Consider the following 22,848-nt stretch of genomic DNA (forward strand, 5'->3'; position numbering starts at 1 on the left):
AAGAATACTTATCGGAATCGAATGATCTTTAGATCAACCCTACACCTTTCGATGAAAGGGATCCAAGAAAAATATCAGCTGCCATAAATAAGATGACCCACATGGATTTTGTCCCTAGTTGTCAATTTAACACTCCCTCTCAACCAAAGAGAACTCCATCCGCTAATCCATCTGTCTGACTATACTATCTCTGGCATCAGTGCCTTACACTGCTCGGCTCTGCTCTGCTCTGCTCTACTTTGCTCTACTCTTCTTAGTTGAGCTCTGCTGAACCATGAAGAAGAAGAATTGATCGAGAATGTCTCATACCATTTTCTACTGACCCGAAGTCAATTTCATATGAGAGTGTGTCATACCACTCTTACTGACCCGAAGTCAGTTTCATTGATCCTAGATCAATATCGCAAAAGAGTGTCTCAAACCACTCATAATCAGTTTCATTGATCCTAGATCAATGGAGGCCATCCTAGCATAGGGAGTATGGTAGATACAACGATGCGTCCATCGATAGTACTACTATGGTCCCTAACCCCATTTCCCTGCTCATTGATCAGATGAGAGGTACTTCCCATGAGTCCCAGACTACATGGGTAGGATGCCTCAACAGGAGAACTAATCATCTTGTCCACAGGAGAACGAATCATCCTATCCATCGATCACCACAGGAGAACTAATCATCCTGGCTCACAGTCGCCATGGGAGAACTAATCATCCCAGCCCACAAGAGAACTAATCATCCTATTCCATAGTCGCCACAAGGTATCACAGGGAAAGGTTGAACCTGTCACCCTATACATAGCGCACCACCAGGGGGGGATGAGTCGCCCTATGGTCGTATGTCGCTCCAGTAAGTACCCCAAGCCCCCAGAGCTTCCAAAGCTCAGTGCATGCAACATGTAGGACCCTTATACAAAGGTCTCTCAATGACTCCAAGTCGTTCGGGAAAATCACAGATTTGACCTTTCCCCAAGGCTTTGACAAAGTGTCCGCGACCTGTACATTAGTCTCAATGCGATGGAGCCTCCTCGCTCATCGACTTACCATATCCCAGATAAGGTAGTATCTGATGTCTATCTGCTGGAGCAATCATCGAATACGGGATACCGCAACAATCAAATCCCCCCTGGTTGTCATAAAGAATCAAAGTGGTATTCATCATGTGTACAAACAGCTCACTAATGAGCTTCCACAACCAGGCAGCTTCATACGAGATCATACTCATAGCTATGTATTCGGTCTCGGCGCTACTTATAGCAACCGAATTTTGCTTCCTACTCATCCATGATATCGAAGCAGAATCCAGAGAGAACCAACACTGGGAAGTGCTCTATCGATCCTCCACACTGCCTACCCAATCAACATTCGAATAATCATGCAGCTTCATATTTCCAGCAGTGTATCTAAATCCATGAGAGATTGTGCCCTGAAGATATCTCAGAAGATTCTAAGCACCAATCTACTGAGGCTCAACCAAATATGAGCTCACCATGCTAACTGCAAAGCATATATACGGATGGAAGTTCACCAAGAACATCAATGCAAATGAGTTTATGAAACTCAAAGGCATTTCCCAAATTTGGTCTCACATCACCACCATATAACTTTTGAAATGTAAGGTCCTCGAGGTAGTCACGGGCTTGCAGTTTACCATTCCATATCTGGAATCCAACTCCCTCTTACTTCTTCAAGTGAGAGGGTCTGCACCTGTCAGAAATAGGTCGTGTCTCAGAAGGTACCAGTATGAGAGGTCTATCATCCACAACCTTCAAACAATTATTTGGATCGGCTTCAATTTTAGTGAATCTCAGCTTCATCAGACAGCTATCAATCCTCTCATATTAGGCCCGTGGTGTTTTGCTTCAAGCCATAGAGAGCTTTCTTCCACCTGCATAAATGAGATCCCTGATCATGAATCTCAAACCCCTCAGGTTGTTCCAAATCTGTGGACTTGCTACATGAGGGGAATGATCCCCTTGCAAGATTTTCATTCGGTACATCTCAGACATGTACCTTCATGCTCTTCTTGAATTCAGGCATCCCTGTCACCATTTGACTCACATCGGGTAGGGTCCCATAATAAGTAGACCTCCAGTGCTATAGATGAGATATGTCAATTGACATGATCCCCAATGGACCATCCTGCAACTTGATACAAATTGCCAACCCTGAACCCATGAGAAAAAGTATCTTTGAAAATTTCATTTTCAAACACGTACCTTTCCATCGATGAATGCCACCCTGTAGCCTTTGACTTCCATTGCCAAAATGGACACTAGGTTCTTCTTGCGATCAAGTACATAAAAGAGATTTTGTAAATGAATCGGGTTACCCTTATCCAATTGAGGGGTAACATTTCCTACACCCTTTCAGGGATAGGTGGCATCGGCTCCAAGTATAATCCCACAATTGTTTCCATCTCTACCAAATTAGATAGAGCACCCTTCTATTTGATGAAGTGCCTTAAAGCACTATAATCGATAAGCCAGATTCCCAAAGAATCTAAAGGAAAGGGCCAATACAAGATAGCGCTTCTTTATCTTATCAAAAACAACATTTGATTCTTCATACCCGGGGTTCCTTGCTTTCTCTGAAGAGTCGGTCGCTTCCTTGATGACCTACATTACCTGTCATTCCTCTACCCATCGAAGATGTCCCTGAAATGATTGTTATCATCATCAAGTGACGTGTCCTGCCATTCGGACACTCCTTCGCATCATGGTCGAACTAGTTATCTGCCTTTCCTTCCACCCTGAGATCCGGTCTTCCCAATGAAGTGATCTTTAGGTAGGCCATATTTCATTGCGCCATTCTGATAATATTCTTTGCTTCGATTTCACCCTCGGTGAATTTGAAGAGGGATGAGGAACCCACTGATCCTTTTGTCATTTCCTAACTGTCTTCGGTGATTGCTCTTTCACTCTAGCTTGGGCATTGTCTTCACTTCAACTCTGATTCCATGTTAATTTTAGGTATGTTCTATGCTTAGAGCAATTTATTTCAATTTTCACAGTTAGCTCAATATCTTTTCCAAATTAGCAATCACATTAGCATTAAAGTAAACTACAAATAGAACATAAACATAAATCACAGAAGACAAGAGGACACAAGATATGGCGCTAGCAAGGGACAAACCCCAATGTGGGGAAACCCTTGATCAATTCTTCTTATATGTTCTTCAATAGTTTAGCAGAGAGAGAGAGAAAGATAGATAAAAAATTTACACAGGAGTCAACATTTTGACTTATCTAGATAAGAGCATAGATCATCTCTAAGAAGATGATACATGAAATCAGTTGAAGACATGCTGCTTCAACTGATTCTCCACGGTGACTCCTTCACCTATCATTGTGCTGCATCTCATCATCATGTTGCACCTCACCGTGTTGCACCCATCATCACAATGCTGACCATGTTGTACACATCATACTGTTGCACCTTATGTTGCACTGCTGTCCCATGTGCCATTGTTTCACCATCATAGCCACTGTTGTCCTGTGTTGCATACTGTTGTCACACTATTAATGACATAGCCATTCCATGTTAGCTTGTTGTTCCATTGTTTTTGTTGTTGTCCCATCAATGTCATTGCTGTCCCATCATAGTATGTTGTTGTCCCATCATTGTCATTGTTGTCCCATCATAGTATGCTGTTGTCCCATCACTGTCATTGCTATCCCAATTGCTATTGCAGCTCCATGTCTTGTTGTTGTCCCAATTGCTATTGCAGCACCATGCCCTATTACTGTCCCAATTATTAGCATTGTTGTCTGGGCATGTTTGAGTCCTCAAACTCTCATGTTGTCCCTGTTTTGAGGGTCACCTACATGTTGCAGTATGTACCATGTAGAGGTAGTGTGGTATCACACGTAAAGCCTCCCAGCATAATATGCTCTTAATTTAAGTAGAGCTTGTATAGTTAGGCCTCAGAGAGTGTTGGTCATGATGATTCTCCTTATAATATGGATTATCAATCTGACTCGTCTTGTGAGAACTCTTCAATTTGAGATATGATGTTGTACTATTTGTTCAATTATGAATATCTTCCTAGTTAAGAGGGAGTGTTGAGAAATGTAACTAGTTTCGGTCTTCATAATTGTTGTACTTATTTCAATATGTATCCTATGTAACAAACGGGAAAAGAAAAGAAAAGATATTATTATTTAAGCATGGGTTTCATGCTCATTATTGACGGTCTTCTAGGTAAAAGCTTGTTCTTCATGCTTCTAAAGTTTATTAGGTCTTTAGGATTTATTGTCATGAGTCAAAGGAGTCAACATCATGTTTATAAAACCCTTATGGGCAAAATATATTTGTAAAAAGAATTATTTTTAGTCTAGAAAGTCCTGGAAGCTCCAAAAGTACAAGTTGGCCCTGGCAACATCAAGTCAGCCTAACAGAGAGTTTTGACCCCTTGAGAAGGCATTATAAAGAAACAGTTTGATCTTATTTGGACACACACTCCACAAATTCGATATCACAAGAGGTTAGATTTGTAGCTGAGAAGAGCAAAAAGGGGAGCGAAGGCCAAGGAAGAGAAGGAGGGACGAAATTTTCTTGTTTTAGGCTCTCTATCTCTCTAATGCGCACAAAATTATGGGGTTTTTTGTGCTGCAGGAAGAGGCTGAAATTACAAGACCGAGTTGCAATAGGACAAAGTGCAGCATTTTGTAGTTGGAAGGAAGGATACTCTATCTAGACCTCGTTGAGCTTAGGAGGAGTTGTCTTGCTTTAGGAAGGTCTCAATAGGAAGCTAATCTAAGGTTTCCTTGGAAGCAGAAAGACCGAAATTGTAGGGTCAAAGTTGCAGGCTGAGTAGCAGTATCAAAGTTGACAAGTCGAAGTTGCAATGTGTAGCAGTTTGATGCAGAATCAAGGAAGGACTTGAGGAAGGGTTGACTTGGTACTAGGAGAAGGACTTGGTCTAGGGTTTGGATCTTTGTATCTCAATTGAAGCAGATTCTAAGAAAAGAATAGTTTTTGGGTTTTCCCCTTGGAGGGTTTCTTTCCTTGGCTAAGAGCCTAATATCTACGTCCCCTATTGTTGTTGTTATTGTTCTTGATATTGTTTGATGAAAAGATCTAACTAAAGAAGATAATTAAGATTCACAAGAAAATATAAAGGTTAAAAGAAAATAAGATTAATAGTTGCCACTTTCCATTTTCCAACGGGAATCACTAACGCTTAGAAAGGACTGAACCGAAATGAGCAAGGAGAGACATTACAACAAGGATTGTCAAGGACCCTGAGCATATGATAGGTCCACGGGTCAGAGAGACTGATGGACGAGGATTAAATTTACGAGCAAGGCATTATGGAAAGAGAAACAGTTTGGTGCAGGTCTGGACCATAACAAACTGGGAATCAACAGAGAAGGAATTACATGCAGCAAGTGCCTAAACTTTGTGACCTATGCTCTAATACCATTTCAAGACAATATGGTAACTCCCAAATAGTTACATTCCATTAAAATGAATTTCATTATATACAATTAGAATGGCAACCCTTGGGATCCACATCAATGTTATCAGGATGGACCAGCTAGTTCAAACTGGTCCGACCGTTTTGAGACAAAAACTGGTTCGACCCAGTGCTTGAACTGTTTTTGGTTGGTTTGGTATGGTAAAGCCGCGTAAAACGCAACCAGTGGGGCATGTTTTTCTTTTTCTCTTTTAATTTTTGTCTTAGTTAGGCACTAGCCCACAATAGGTGCATAATATTCAACCCTATGGCCCTATTATTGCTATGCAATTCGTGGTAATGTTAAATTCTTCTTTATCTTTCATTTTCATCCTTTTACTTAAATTTTTAACATTACAATGAAATGACTCAAGATGTTTGAGAGTGGTTCCAACCTTGTTGGATTTCATATGGAGAAAGTAAAATTTTAGATCTCACTCAAACTCCAACAGACTTAAAAGTTTTTCAGGATTTCAAGCTTGGGGGGATTGCAATGTTTCCATTGGATTTTATCATGAATGAGGGTATTGCACTAGCATTTAATCAAGAGCATTCCCTTTATATACCTTGATGTTGGTGGCATTGATTCTTGAACTCCTCTATCACGATCCTACTAAAAAATGTACCCATCACTCAAACAAAATCTTGAATTGACATGCTAAGAATTTTTTATCTTATTTTAATTCTTAGAGGGTGATATCGATGAGGAAGATCCCAATATAGGCAAATATTTTGATGATATGTAGGTATTTGTTGTAGCTTGATATTTTTTGGATGATAAAGGCCATCTAGGTCTTGTTTTTTTTTATGTATTTTCAGTTCAAAGATGGATTGCACTCGGTGTTATTTTGGTTATGTGCACCCTTACATGCTTTATAAATGAGAGCTTCTGCTTATTTGTGTATAAATTGTTTGGATTAAGATGGATACACATGAATATATGTGGTTTTCCTCAAAATTTGAATATTTTATGTGGTTTTGGTTGACTAGTTTTTTGGTTTGGTTTTCTTACCGGTTTCGGTTTGGTTCCCGATCTCGGGGGTTTACTGGTTTTGATAACATTGACCCACATTGCAGGGTCTTTTCATATTCAAATTTTTCTATTTAAATATTTACATAATTTTGCCCAATCCCGTAGGACTAGGTGTTTAACATTAACTCTCTCGTCGTCTGTATTTAATCTGTGTTATGATAAAAAAGGGCTTTTCTCCAGTGATCCTTAGTTTAGTGGACTTATTGATCTCAAACCTTCAAAACCATTATCCCAATGTCGTAATGTTATTCGTTGCATGGTCATTGTCACAAGGTTTAAAATTTGGATTATAGTCAGCCCTACGTATTGTCCGCACAACAATAATCCTTGAAAGAAGACTATGAAGATAACAAACAAACAAACAAAAAATACTTCTATCATGGCTTTAGTAATAAAGTAGTAAATATCAAATTATATCGTCAATAGACATTTATGTTACTATTGGAAAATGTAACTAGGTTCGGTCTTCATTAATGTATTTGAGTCATCATGAAATGTACTTGTCGAAAGAATAAAGAAAAGAATTTTTATTATTGTATCAATGACTTATTAAAGCGTGGATTTCATTCTTGGGTAATCTTTATATTAGTCAAAGTCCCCATTGTGGAATCCTAGGATTAATGTTGAGTCAATAGAGTCATTGTATATTTAAAGAGACCCTTCTTTGGCTTTTGAATTATGTAAAAAGGTTTATTATTGAGTCAAATATAATTTATGTACCCTCCACACCAAGTAGGCCTAAAGGAGATCAAGTCGGCCTAAGGACACCAATTCAACCTCACTTGGAGCCTATAAATAGAAGGAAGTCAAATGCATTTGGAGTATCTCATCTCAAGAAAGTTCGATATCTCTAAGGAAGTTGGAGAAGCGCGAAGTGGGTCAAATAAGTCTAAAGGAAGTGTGAGTTGGGTCAAATCTAAGGAGAAGAAGGAAATCAAAGTTTTGGAGCTACTCTCTCTCTGTTTCATGCCCTAGTTTGGGAGATCGAAATCTTCCAAGTGTTGTGTTGGCATTATGGCTCAAGTGTTGTCCTTGATGGCAACTCATACAGATGACAGATCATAGTGCAACAAGTCAGTAGCGAAGATTGATGATCAGTCTACAAAGAATGAAAAAAATAAGAAGTTCGCAGGTGCGCCGATCAAAACGTGCGGTCATCGGCAGGTTCCGCAGGCGCATCCTTTAGAAGGTGTGGACATGTTCGCAGGTTCACAGCGCAAAAGGTGCGGACCCCAGTTCACAAACTTTCATGCAGAGAAAATCGCGCGCACGTGGGAAATCTTACGGGTGGTCCATGGTATTTAGTCCGACGCTTTTTGAACCTATGGTTTGGTCCGTGGTTTTGCATCTAAAGGTTTGAACCCCGGTTTTGGATCCCTAGTATTGGATCTCTATGGTTTTGGTCCATGGTTTGAGAAAGGCCTAGACTATAAAAAGGGAAGGAGATCATTTGGAGGGAGTACTCATGAGTTGAATATCTTAAGGAGAGAAAGATCTAAAATTCTGGTGATCGGTTGGTGAGTGATAGCTGGATCTGAATCAAAGAGGAACCTGAGCTTTATAAGGCGGATCTACTGATGGGTCGAGATCTCCTTGGCACATGATCAGATCTGTAGTCTGGGGTATGAGTAAAGTCTGAAAAATTGATCTATACCTGCAGGATCGCAGGTGCGACACGGCTGCAGGTGTGGAGGACCGCAGTCCAGACACAGCCCAGGTGCGGAAGTGCGCAGGTGATTCGCAGCAGCAGGTGCGGAAGTGCACAGGTGATTCGCAGCAGCAGGTGCGGAGGTACGCAGGCGATTCTCAGCAGCAGTGCGGAGGTGCGCAGGTGATTCTCAGCAGAAGGTGTGGAGGTGCGCAGGAAAGACACAGGCGCAGGTGCGCAGGAGAGACACAAGAACAGGTGCAGAGGTGCGCAGGAGAGACGGAGACGCAGGTGCGGTGATCCGCAGGTCAGACACGGAGAAAGTGCGGATACCCGCAGGCTTCCTATTGGTCAAGTTGCAGACTTCTCAGAAAATATGTTTTAGCTGATTTTACTGTTGTGTTCAGGGTTCTGAATTAATGTCTGGTTACTGTTACTGTTTTCTGGTTATAACATTCTGAGAAGAGTTTGATTGATTCTATATATTGGGGTTTCATTGATTCAGTTTTAAGTGATGTAAAGATTGATGTTGGTTGATTATGTGCTTCAATGATATTGATGGGTCCAGTATGAAAATTGGATGAAATGTGGCCTTCAGATTATGTGTTGTGCTTCAGGAGTATCCAGTCTGAAAATGTATGAAACGTGGTACCCGGATGAGAGAAGATTGTAGGCTGGCGCCTACGTACTAGTATCTTAGCTAGTACAAGAGCAAAGGGGGGTGGTAGCTCCCTTCCAGTAGCAGTTGGAAAACAAGTAAAGGTTGGAGCATTTCAGTAGGTCGAGACCTACGTACTAGTAAATGGATCGGCTAGTACAAGAGCAAAGGGGGTTGTAGCTCCCTTCCAGGAGAATCTGGAGAACAAGAGAAGGTTGTAGCCTTCTGCAGGTAGAAGCCTGCGTACTGGTATAAGACTGCACCAGTACAGAACTATTGTAAAAGAAGTTTCTTATTAAAAGAAGATTGAGACAACTTGCAGCAGGTGGTTTTCACCCACATTGGGTTTCCACCTTACATCATGGTGTTCATGTGTGCTTCTTGTGTGTGATGATCTGTTCTATTTTAATGCTCCTGTTTATTGTTCATATGGTTAATAATGTTCTGATGCACTCATTAGGGATCAACTAACTGAATCATAAGTTTACTGGATATACACTGATTGCATTAATCATAGTTGTGGAAGCAGCGTATATGAATCTGGATATGGAAATGAAAAAGTTATATTGATTTGATAACACTGATTCACCCCCCCCAGTATTATTTCCAACAATTGGTATCAGAGGAGGTCCTTTGGTAGAAGATTGATCGCTTGAAGGAGATCCGTAGAACAATGGGAAAGAAGCTTAAGAAGAAAGCACCTAAGAAGAAGAAGACATCTCAGAAGAACTATGACAGTGAGAGTATCAATTGGGGAATATGTGGAAGAAGCACTTCAGATTCAGAATCACTTCATGATGAAGATGAACAAGAAAATGATCTATCAGGTATGAATTTGTTATCCTCTGGTGATACAGGTATCTATCCATTTGGAAATGATGAAAGTGATAGCGAAACAACTAAATTTGCTCTTATGGGTGAGCAAGAAAGATATCAAATAGAGGCAGAATTTAAAAGACTTACAGACAAAATTAGAGATCAACAAGATCTATTGAACAAAAGGGAATGTGTCTTCAAAGAAGAAGCTACCAAACTAAAAGCTCAGCTAGAGGAGGAAACAAGGTAAGGAAGTTATTCAAGGACAAATATCAAAAGTTGCAGGATGAAGTGACATCTTTAAGAAATGAAGTCAATGAAAGGAGCACAACAATCAAAAAACTCAGAGATAGATCCAGTTATTATGAAAAGCTTGAAGCTACGATCCTCTCGCTAAAGGAAGATCTTGAAGAATCAAAGAAGCAGAATAAAGAACTACTCCAATCTCTTGAAAAACAAGAAAATGAAGTTCTTGAACTAAGACATCAGTTGCAAGAAGGAAGGAAAGCTGAAGAAGACATGAATAAGCACTATCGTGAAAAGGAAGAGCAACATCGGACTGAGGTAAATATTCTAAAAGATAACTTAAAGGAAAAGGATAAGCTCTTACGATTTCAAGATAGCACTAAGATCTTGGATGATATTCTTAGTAGTCAAAGGTCTCCTGCTATCAAAATGGGTCTTGGTTTTCATGAATCTGTTGAAGGAGAATCTAGTTCACAAAGTAATACAAGGAACTCTAATGTAAAATCTGAAATGCCCAGCAAGGAGATGAAAGGTCAACCTCATCAATAGCGAAGGAAAGAAATTCCTCAAAGAAAATCTTTTACTCCTCCAATGAATAATGTTGAATGTTATGTATGTCATAATCTTGGACATGTTGCAGCCAGATGCAGAAGAAGAATGGTTCAAGACCATCACACAGAAAGATCATCACGTTCCAGGTACTTTAAGGGATATTTCTTTTCTTGCAATATGTTTGGTCACAAAGCTGCTGATTGCTACAGGAGGAATATGAAACATGTAAGATGTTATGCATGTAACAAGCTTCGACATATAGCAAAGGAATGCAGGAGCAAAGTACGGGCATCACACCAAAAGGAGAAAACATCATCACACTTAAAGATATGGAAGAAGAAGTACGGCAAGAGAGATGTGGCACAGCACAACATACAGACATAACAGACTCAGGGGGAGCCGAAAGTGTAAAACTTCAATGTCATAAATCTCATATGCAAATTTGATAAAGGGAAGTCGTGTATATACGCGAGTTGGTTACTGCTCAGTCGCGTATATGTTAGTTTGAGGAAAAGCAGTGGGATAGACTCAAGAAAAGGGGTCTGATATGATTCAGTCCATTATTTGCTCTGTTTCATAATGGTTGCAATCTGTTGATGTTGTGTAGGAATGTCTTGACACTTGAATGATTTTAACTCGTTGATGCCTTGATACTTCTTGCTGATATATGCATGATCAGATCTGACAATAAACAAGATGGCACAGGTTCAAGGGGAGCATACACTTTCAATAATGCATTGTTGGCATTATGGTTGGTAGTCCTTGGTAATGATGATTACATGGCTAAATGGTATATCTTGCTATGATATAGTTGTGAGTTGTCTCATATGATTCTTGGGATTACCTTGAATTCTCTGATGATGCATGTATGGTGCTTACCTTGAATTCACATTACTTGATGATGAGTCACTCATATGTTGCTGTCGTCATATGAATAAAGGTCATATAATACATTTATGATGCAGAATTCTATAGTTCTTGGTGCTCATATGGATAAGGACTGTTGAGGTTGATGATATCAAGAAGTCTTGACAAATGATCTTGAGCTCAAGATACATAGTGCTGGATACATGGATGATTTGTTGGAGACATGATGATGATAGGTTGATAATTACAGATGTTGATTGATGCAGATGTTCCCAAGTAATGATACTTGAATCATGCAGATCTTGATGAGATGGCTATGGTATTTTTCACATATGATATAATGTGAATGATTCTGTATGTCATATGCAGAATTCTGTTCAAAAGGATGAAGTTGATGCTGACATATCTTGTCACAGGTTGATGCTATCTACACTAATGGGCATATACAGGATTGTTGGTCTAGATGCTTATGGAGCTGATCATTCACCATACCTTGCTTACAGTCAGGGGGAGCATGAACAGCGCTCTTCAGCAGAGCAGAGACTTCAGCAATACTCAGAGGAAGCATGATCAGATTGGTACACCTTGGCACATACAAAGGGGGAGCTCATTCAGAGATTTCAGCAGATACTTAGGGGGAGTATGGACAGTGGAATGGTTATCAAGGAAAGAGAATATCTTGGTCCGCCCTTTGCCCTTGATGTCAAAGAGGGAGAGTGAGTTGGTATTGTTGCCATCAAGTCCAAAGGGGGAGATTGTTGGCATTATGGCTCAAGTGTTGTCCTTGATGGCAACTCATACAGATGACAGATCATAGTGCAACAAGTCAGTAGCAAATATTGATGATCAGCCTACAAAGAATGAAGAAAATAAGAAGTTCGCAGGTGCGCCGATCAAAAGGTACGGTCATCAGCAGGTTCCGCAGGCGCATCGTTTAGAAGGTGCGGACATGTTCGCAGGTTCACAGTGCAAAAGGTGCGTACCCCAGTTCACGCACTTTCATGCAGAGAAAATTGCGCACACGTGGGAAATCTTACGAGCGGTCCATGGTATTTAGTCCGACGCTTTTTGAACCTATGGTTTGGTCCGTGGCTTTTCATCTAAAGGTTTGAACCCCGGTTTTGGATCCCTAGTATTGGATCTCTATGGTTTTGGTCCATGGTTTGAGAAAGGCCTGGACTATTAAAAGGGAAGGAGATCATTTGGAGGGAGTACTCATGAGTTGAATATCTTAAGGAGAGCAAGATCTAAAATTCTGGTGATCGGTTGGTGAGTGATAGCTGGATCTGAATCAAGGAGGAACCTGAGCTTTATAAGGCGGATCTACTGATGGGTCGAGATCTCCTTGGCGCATGATCAGATCTGTAGTCTGGGGTATGAGTAAAGTCTGAAAAATTGATCTATACCTGGATCTGGATATGGAAATGAAAAAGTTATATTGATTTGATAATACTGATTCACCCCCCCCCCTCTCAGAATTATTTCCAACATGTTGTTGCTGCCAGTTGCTACCTGATGCCGTAAGTTGCTGCATAGTCGAAGTTGTAGGGCTGGAAGTGCTGCTACAAAGAGGTCGAAGATCTAGACGGCTGACTTGGTGTGGAGGGAAGGTTTGGTCTTTGTCTAGGTTGAAGAGTCTCAAAGAATACTATTGAAGGAAGAGAATTTTTGATTGGGTTTTCCCCTCGAGGGGAGTTTTTCCCTAGCATAGTGCCTACATATTGTGTCTTTTGTTTTGTGTTCTTCATACACAGACAATATGGTAATTGTTTGATGAAAGATAAGATAATAAAGAAGTAAAAGAAGCCAACATAACTCACAAGTAATTATCAAGAAAGAGGAATCAAACCCTAATCTACTTGTATCGATTTCCCAACATGGTATCAAAGCTAAGGTCAAGAAAAGTTGATGATCACTTTGTTGGCTCAATAGGAATGAACATGGATTCTCCCTCTTTGATGAACTACATAAGAATGGGTATCAATACTGCTCGAAGCTGGATTAGGAAGGTCATCCGCTACTTATTCAACAAGGTCAAAAGTCAAGGGTTCTTGGTTGCTCTTATAGGTTCTCTTAACGATGACAATGCATGGATCATTGATAGTGGAGCTTCAAGACACATGACAGGAGAAAGTAAACAACTTCATATACTATCAAAGGAGCCATCTTCTCATGCAATGGAATTGGGTGACAACAAAAGCTATGTTGTTATAGGCCTAGGATCAACATCGTTGAAGCTAGAAAATGGATCGAAGCTGCATCTCGACAACATAATATATTTTCCAGGTTTGAGAAAGAATTTGCTTTCTATTTCTTGTTTAGAATATAAAGGGGAAAGAGTTGCTTTTGTTGATGGAAAAGTATTTGTTTGGGGAAAAGACTCTAGCATTGATAAAGCTAGGGTTATTCAAGTTTGTGAAGGAAGCCATTATAGAGTTATTACACCACCTCTTCAAGCTTCGGTTCACATGGAGATCGGTCCCATTGAGCTATGGCAAAGGAGGTATGGTCATCTACATTATAAGGTCATCCCTACTCTTAGTCAATTGGTTCATGGAATCCCCAATATGAAGTTAGATCATGAAGGTGTGTGCAAGGGATGCTCTTTGGAAAACATAAAAGAAAGTCATTTCCAAATAGTGAAACTAGGTCTAAAGAAATATTAGACCTCATTCATTCTGATGTTGGGAAAGTAAGAGACCGAAAACATATTCTGGTTATGCTGCATATATAACGAAGTTAATTGAAGTCGAACCATCTACATTCAAGGAAGTTGCTCATCAAGAGGTTTGGAAGAGGGCAATGCAGGAAGAGTATCAATCCATTATGAAGAATGGGGTTTGGGAAATCGTTCCTAGACCTTGTGACAAATCGGTTGTCACCTCCAAATGGATCTATAAGATCAAACATGTTGTTGATGGAAGTATAGACAAGTATAAAGCTAGATTCGTTGCAAGGGGTTTCTCTCAAAAGGAAGGCATTGATTATGAAGAAACCTTTGCACCCATAGCAAGGTACACTACCATTAGATCTCTAGTTTCATTGGCAGCTACAATATGTTGGAATATCCATCAAATGGATGTGAAAACCGCATTTATGAATGGGACCATTGATGAGGAACTGTATCTTGAACAACAAGGATTTGAAGTTAATAGCAAGAACTCTCATGTTTGCAGACATAAGAAGGCCCTATATGGTTTAGAGCAAGCACCTAGGGCATGGTATGCAAATATGGATACATATCTACTTAAAATTGGGTTCGTAAAGAGTTTTGTTGATCCAAATATCTACATCAAGGTCATGAATAATCAGCTTGTCATTATTCTACTATATGTGGATGATCTATTCATTACAAGTGTGGAGCAAAGAATTCAGGGATGCAAGAAGATGTTGGCAGTTGAATTCAAAATGAAGGATCTAGGACTAATGCACTATTACTTGGGTCTGGAAGTATGGCAAAGACCTGGGGAGATATATTTGGAGAAAGGAAAGTACATTATCAAGTCGTTGTAGAAATTCGAGATGATGGATTCCAAGCCGATGACTACTCCTATGATCACCAATCTCAAGACGTTGAGGGCTCTGACTCTAGTCTCATGGATCCTACCTCCTATGGCTAGTTGGTGGGCTCCCTAATGTATCTGGTAAATACTAGGCCAAATATTGTAGGAATTTACAGGGTAAATTCCTCAGAAAGAACAGCAAAAGGACACCGCTCACAACTAGATCTCAAATCAATACACCAGTATTTTTGACGTGGTTAAAACCAGTGTTGCACACATCGCGATCGGGATTTAATCGGCGCCGGGAAAAAAGCGGAAAAAATCGTTAAAATCGGGAAAAAATCGGAAAAAAGCGGGAAAAAATCGTTTGGCACAAAAATATTCATTTTTTTTCAATTTTTTTAATATCTAAACCATCTACAACATAAAATAAATACATTGACACATAAATATGATAAAAAAACTAATATATAAGATGTTTAATATCATTTCTAGCGCTAAAATCACACATAACATTGAATCATGTCCTGAATAGTAAGTCCTGAGTCCCAAGTCCAACTCAGCCTCAAAATATCAACAAAAAATATGATAATGTATCTCATCATGTCATAATGTCATATACAATAAAATGAAAGTCTAATCCTATTGATTTCCTCTGCCCCTCTTGCGAGAAAATGGCACAACTTTCTCTTTCCCTCTAGATGTAGAAGCTGGTGCCTGTGGTGGTGGAAATGGCAGTGGAGTCTGACGTGCTCTAGAAGCTGAAGAACTAGTAGTAGCAGCTACAGGAGGCCGAGGTGGACGGAGACCACGTCCTCTGGTAGTGGTAGCCCGGGTAGCCCGGGTAGGCGGTGTCACCTCCTCCTCCTGCTCCTCCAACTCCTCCTCCTCCTGCTCCTGCTCCTGCTCCTGCTCCTGCTCCCCCTCCTCCTCCCCCTCATCCTGCACTAACCAATCCTCAGTGGGATCCATGAGAGGCCTCTCGGTCTCAACCCTCCATTCAGCAGTGGTGTCAATCCCATCCAATGAGATGGCTTCCGTATCAGGTGTCTTCTCTAGTTGTTTCACCCACAATCGAAGATTGTAGTAGACATAGACCATGTCATTAAGTCTATGGGACTCCAACCTGTACAAAGTTCATGAAATAATAAATTAATAATTAATATTATAAAAAAAATATTGTTTAAAACTTTAATGAATTCAAAAATTTATTTGGAAATTTGCAATATTTTAAATGTTTAAGTGTTAACCTATTGCGCTTCTTGTTGTGTATTTTTTCAAATACACTCCAATTGCGCTCACATCCCGAGGAGCTGCATGTTTGGCTGAGGATGCGTACGGCAAGATTTTGCAAAAGGGGTACTCTGCCACCATACATCTTCCACCATGCGTCTACAACAAAATTACAAATAAAATTTTAAATAAACATAAGAAAAAAATGGAATTTGAAGAAACAATGAAATTTGAAACAAAGTTACAAAGTACAAACTAAAAAATACCTGGCATTTTAACCGTCCTATCAATGACAGCCATCTCAAAGCCAAATGTGCCACCTGACAACTTATATTGCTCAATTTGTCTAGAGATCTCCATACGTTCTTCTGAAGATCTCACCATCTTCTGGACACAGGTTAATAATCCTTCCACGACCTCAACATCAAAATTAAACCCACATGCATAAGAAAATGCAGGGTTCAGGAAAAGCCCCGCAGCATGAATTGGACGATGGAGTGTGTTGTTCCATCGCTCATCAATGACCTTCCATAGAAGGAGTTGTCTCTGGAACCCATCATCTCCCTTGTCATCATAGTAGGACCGAATGGCTTCTTTGGCCCTGTCCATGGCTTCATACAAATAGCCCATTGCGGGCTTCTCACCATCAACCAACCGAAGAACCTTTACCAAAGGTTCTGTAACAGCGCACACCTCCTGCACTCCCGCCCAGAAGTCTTCCTGGTATGAAACTAGTCTGCAGACGGCCTCTGCTTCTGGTTTGCGGCTCATTGACAAAGCACGCCACTCCTCTGAAAGAAACATTCTCTTCAAATCCCACATAGAATTCACGAGGGATTGAAGAGATATGAAACTCGTCGCAAACCGTGTAATGGCGGGGCGCACCAACTCTTTGTTGTTGGTGAATCTTCTCATCAAGCTAAGCACAGATGTGTGATTGTAAATAAATTTTGTGATGCTTTCTGATGAGTCAACAACCTCTTTGACAAAGGGAATTTTCCCAATGTCCTCTAACATCAAATCAATACAATGGGCAGCACAAGGTGTCCAAAATAAAGCAGGATGCCTGTCCATAAGCATTCTACCAGCAGCAACATAATTTGCAGCATTGTCCGTTATGACTTGGACAACATTTTCTGCACCCACCTCCAAAATAAACACATCCAGCAAATCACATAAAGTTCTTGCATCTTTGATTTGATGAGTTGCATCAACAGATTTGATAAACATAGTCCCCTTGGGACAACTAACCAAGAAGTTTATAAGGGTTCTCCCCTTTTGGTCAGTCCAACCATCTGACATAACAGTGCATCCTGTTTGTGCCCATGATGCCCTAAAATCCTCCAATCTTTGGGTGCAGTCACGCTTTTCATCTTGAAGAAGCCGGCCTCTGAAATCATGAAGAGAAGGGAGTTTGTACCCCGGGCCAAAACTGGCAATAGCATCAACAGTAGGTTGGAAAAATGGATTATTCCTTATAATGCTGAAAGGAATATCACTCCAGAGGAGAAATTTTGTCATCAACTTGTCAGCTTTTTCTTTTTCAGTTCTTTTTAGCATTGAACCAATAGTTGGTTGTGAACCAGGTGTGGTTCGAGGAACAAAATATGATGATGCAGCTACCGGATTGACTGACGCTGCAGTAGAACCTGTGCCACTTGGCCCACTTCCGTCAGCTGACCTTTTTAGTTGCCTTTTGAGTTCTTCTTTGGCGTCTCTAGTGTGCTCTAATTCTCCCAATGCTCTCATGGCTTTTTGGATAATTTCAGCATTTGTCTTTAGACAGGGCCCCACATCACGTCCAGGGATTTGTGCAAGGTGGAACTTCAACCTGTACACCCCCCCGAATATTTCCTTTCCACACAACTTGCAATACAAGTTTTGTCTATCATTCGGAGTTTTAGGGTCACCATATTCCCAGAAAGGATCCAATTTCCTTGGCATGTTTGTTTTTGAATTTTGAATTTGCAAACCTATGGAAAAATAAGGATTAGGAAATAGGAATTTAGGATTACATAAATGATAATACAAATTACAATTTAGCATTTGCAAAATTACAAGCTAATTATTTCCAAAATCCCAATTTCTAAACCCAAGTTACCCAACCAAATGCCAAAAAACAATGAAAATTCAAAAAAAATAAACAATGTTTAAAAAAAATGAGAAAATAAAAATAACAAATTGGTTCTCATAGTCATAACAAATTACCCATCCCAAATCAATGAAAAATTTCAAAAAATTCTTTAAAAACAATGAAAACCAAAGTTTTTATAGAAGCAAAACCAAAAAAAATTAATCTACATACCTCTTTTATGGACAAATTGGTGATCTAGGCTTGGATTCCTCTTAAAAACGCTTCGATTCGCTCCCAAATCCGACGGAAACCCTTCAGCTCCTCTCCCTCACCTCTTCTCCTCCTCCTCCGCGCGCAAACAGCAAAATGACATAATAAAAATCGATTTTGCATATAAAAAGAGCGCTGCCCCCGTGCCCTGCGATTTTTACCCAAAAAATCGCGATTTTTTCGAAAAAATCGCGATATTTTCAAAAACTCGCGATTTTTTCGATAAAAATCGTTATAAAAAAAAGTGGCGATTTTTATGCATAAAAATCGCGATTTGAATCGGGTAAATGAAAAAATCGCGCTTTTTCGATAAAATCGCGATTTTATCGCGATTTTAACAACACTGGTTAAAACCCTCAAAGTGCAAGGAGGGAAACAGTCCACGGCCTGTCCCAACGTGGGTACTACAGGCAATTTATTAATCAAAGAATGAAAATTTACATAAGCTTCTCTCATGCACGGATTACCCGAACAATGACCCTCCATGCGCTTTAAATAGAACTCATGGACCAATCGGGTGTCAAGCCACGGATCAAGTGTCGGTAATACCGAGGAGAGAATGAACCGTCGGATCACTACATATCGTGACCGTCGGATTGTAAGTTACAATATGTACAACGGTAAAGAAACACACTTCACCTAACTCTATACCTAACTCTAAACTAAACCAAGTTGAACTTAACTATATCCTATGTGTTGGAATATCCTAACATCCCCCCTTAAGAACAACTTGGGATAGGATTGAAGGATTTACAAATATGACACAATAAGAGAAGGAAGGAGGCACTAGAGCCTATCCCCCCTTAGTGACAACTTCCTGAACTCCAAGCATATATCGAAGTGTAGTGAACTTCGCCTCTGTGAGAGCCTTTGTGAAGATGTCTGCAACCTGATCATCTGTTGGACAATATTGCACTTCAAGAACATGGTCATGAATGAGCTTTCTGATGAAGTGCATGTGTAGTTCAATGTGTTTGCTGCGCTGATGCTGGACTGGATCTTTGCATAGCTAAATGGCACTTTGATTATCACACCAAAGTGTGGTTGGATGTTGCTGCTCAAAGCCAAACTCTGATAGGATCTGACGAAGCCACAAGGCTTCCTTACTAGCTTCCACGGCACCACGATACTCTGCTTCTGCTGACGAAAGAGAAATGGCAGCCTGTTTCTTACAAGCCCATGTAATAGGTCCTGAACCAAGAGTGAAGACATAACCGGCAGTAGACTTCCGATCATCAGGGTCACCAGCCCAATCAGAATCAGTGAAACCAACTAATAGAGGAGCTGCTTTGGCACTGTAATGAATCCCAAACTGTACTGTACCTCGAACATAACGAAGTATTCTTTTAGCTGCTTTCCAATGACTTTCACGGGGGTTTTGCATAAAACGAGCAACAAGGCCAACAGCAAAGGAAAGATCAGGACGAGTATGGGTTAAATACAAGAGTTTTCCTACAAGTTGACGGTATAAGGTAGCATCAACTTCAAGAGAAGTACAAGAGACTGAAAGTTTGACTCCAGACTGAAAGGGAGAAGGGGTTGGCTTACAGTCTTCCATGTGAAAATGACGAAGAATATCACAAGCATACTTGGACTGGGAAAGGAAAATACCCTCCGTGGATTGCAAGACTTGAAGACCGAGAAAATAGTGTAAGTGTCCTAAGTCTGTCATTTCAAATTTCTTTTTAAGGCTGGTTTTCACATGGTTTATAAGGTTGGGATCACTACCAATAAGAATAAGATCATCAACATAAAGAACAAGGATGATAAGAGAGTTGCCCACTTTCTTGGTGTAGACAGTATTGTCAGAATGACACCTAGAAAAGCCAAATTCTAAAAGAAAGCTATCCATTTTGGCATACCACGCCCGAGGAGCTTGCTTGAGGCCATAAAGGGATTTCTTAAGTCGACAAACAAGGCTGGAGTCTGTTTGTATGAAGCCAATGGGTTGTTCCATATAGATTTCTTCCTGCAAGTCCCCATGCAAGAAGGCAGATTTAACATCCATCTGATGGACTTCCCATTTTAAAGAGACAGCAAGGGAAAGAACAAGGCAGATAGAGTTCATTTTGGCAACAGGGGAGAAGGTTTCAGTGTAGTCAATGCCTTCAACCTGTGAAAAGCCCTTAGCAACGAGACGATCATGAGGTGAAAATTCATCAGCAAGACCAGTAGCAAGAATCTGTTTAGGATCTTTTAGATCCTTGATTACAACATCATGAGGTGAAAATTCAACAATTTTACCTTCACCTGAATGAGTTATCTGATAGACAGATAGAAGGTTGCAGGATAAGGTTGGAACACATAATACATCATTAAACTGACCATTGTCTAGATGAACAGTTCCAGTCCCTACAACATTAAGAGATCTATCATCACCAACATATATATTTTTGGTGTTACAATCATTTAAAGAAGAAAACATGACTTGGTTTTTGGCCATGTGATAAGAGGCTCCAGAATCAATGAGCCACTCATGAGAATGAGAAGAAGAAGAAGATACATTTAATGCATAACCAGACTGAGATGATTGACAACGACATGCAGAAAGTGCCATTCCAGAAGTTGAAGTTGAAGTAGGCTCCACATGGATGTTATGTTTCTTCATTGCGGCTTCCAAGGCTTCCATCTTCTTAAAGCATTTAGATTCTAAGTGGCCATCTCGATTACAAAAGTTACAATGTCTATCAGTCTTCTTCCATTTGTTTTTATTGGTCTTATCATTTTGCTGAAATGATCTTTCATTTTGAGGCTGAGTTGGTTTAGGACCATTCTTTTGAGGATATGACTTCTTAGGATTCTTTGAATTTGGTTGTTGTTGGGCGGCTAACGCTTTCGTGGAAGAGTTTCCAAGATTAAGAAGACCAAGGTGTAAGAGTTTTTCTTGTTCTCTTATTAAGGAATCACAAAAGGAGTCAAAGGAAGGGGCCTTGTAGTCTTTTCCTTGACAAATGAAAGCTTCCCTTGTAGAATGGAAAGTGGAAACAAATACAGAGTAGGCTGGTCCCAACTTAGTAAGGATGGAATAAATAAGGTTACCATCTTCTTTCTTAACTTTAACACCTTCCAAGAGATATCTAAGGGTCTTGAATTTGGACAAGAAATCTTCAATGCAAGAAAAATTATTAGGATCCAAAGTAAGCAACTCATTTTCAAGTTGATGGGCTCTAATTTCATTTTTAATCCCAAAAACTTTAGCGAGTTTTTCTAATGCTTCATGAGGAGTCTCAAGGTCTGCAATGTGGAATCTAAGATCAGGAGAAATAGACATCCCTATCAAACCACGTGCTTGATCTTGTCTATTTTCCCATTTTGCAACCTTGTCTTCATCTTTTGGTTTCTTCTCTTGGTCTGTGGCTATTCTGAAGAGACCTTTACTTCTAAGTAAATCTTCCATGTAGGCTACCCATTGGAAGTAGTTAGTGCTGTCAAGAATGACTTAGCATGGACTTTCCATTTTTTTTTAAAAATGAAGCTGAAGATGCTGAAAGTAAGTGTTCCAATGGATAGATCTCGAAAAAATAGGCTGTTTAAAAAAAAACGGCTCTGAAAAAGGCTTCCGGATGAAGAAGTTATGGCTTTTTGAAAAAAAATTGTTGAAGTTGCCGGCGAAGTGCGCGAATGTGCGGGAATGAAAAAATCCGCCCCCACAAAATGGAGACTTGAACCCAAGACCTCTACTCTCTTAAAATAGCTTTGAACCAATTGATCTATACAAAAAATTTGAGAGAGAGAGAGAGAGAGGGGGGGGGGGCCTTGGTTTGCGTGCTTGCCTTGAGAAAGCCCTTTTTCCCTACAAAACACAAAACCCAACATGAATATGCAAAGAAAAACGAACCTTGCGGCTCGAAGTTAGCTTTAGCCAAAAAACTAGAAATTTTAAACAAAATCTCAAAGTTAGCTTTAGCCGAAAAACTAAATATTTTTCTCAATGTTTCTGATTTTCCGAGATCACACTAAGGTGCAGGGAAAAGAGCATACGCATGAGAAAAATCCTTCCTTTCTGTTTCTGATTTGCCCAGATCGCACAGAGTCGCAGGGCAAAGAGCATACGCAGAAATGAAAGGTATAGATCCGGTTAAAAAAAAGGGCTAAATAAACCGAAACCGAAATAAGCAGAGAGAAAATAACAGTAAACTGCAAAAAACACTGTATACCTCCCGATCTGAAAAATGACGCAGCTAGGGCTACCGGAAACCTTTTCGCGTGAAACGAAAGGGGTTCCTCACTGGAACAGATGCTCCGAACGCAACAGAGCAGTCCTCTCGGCCCGAAAGCAGTCAGAAACAGCAGATCTAGGAAACGACAGCCGCATGCAGTTCTACCGGCTTCAGATTTGGATCACCAACGGACGCGGTCCTCAAATAGCTCTGATACCATGTAGGAATTTACAGGGTAAGTTCCTCAGAAAGAACACCAAAAGGACACCGCTCACAACTAGATCTCAAATCAATACACCAGTATTTTTGACGTGGTTAAAACCCTCAAAG

At 40.2% G+C, this 22,848-nt stretch overlaps 2 protein-coding genes across 6 annotated transcripts in view; both read right to left on the reverse strand.

Moving 5' to 3' along the window:
• LOC149247234 (histone-lysine N-methyltransferase CLF-like) overlaps positions 1–22,848 on the reverse strand; it is a 180,653-nt gene that overhangs the window by 72,069 nt on the left and 85,736 nt on the right. The gene's annotated exons all lie outside the window — the stretch shown is intronic.
• Positions 15,246–16,249, reverse strand: LOC149247235 (uncharacterized). The gene is made up of 2 exons (XM_089458161.1): positions 16,032–16,249; positions 15,246–15,907 (listed from the first exon to the last, which is right to left on the reverse strand). Exons 1-2 carry the CDS (start codon positions 16,157–16,159, stop codon positions 15,424–15,426), a joined length of 612 nt encoding a protein of 203 aa, XP_089314287.1. The 5' UTR covers positions 16,160–16,249; the 3' UTR covers positions 15,246–15,423.

Source organism: Pinus tabuliformis, chromosome 7, assembly GCF_031772625.1.
Source record: "Pinus tabuliformis cultivar Carrire ecotype Pingquan chromosome 7, CPIR1, whole genome shotgun sequence".
NCBI lineage: Eukaryota > Viridiplantae > Streptophyta > Pinopsida > Pinales > Pinaceae > Pinus > Pinus tabuliformis.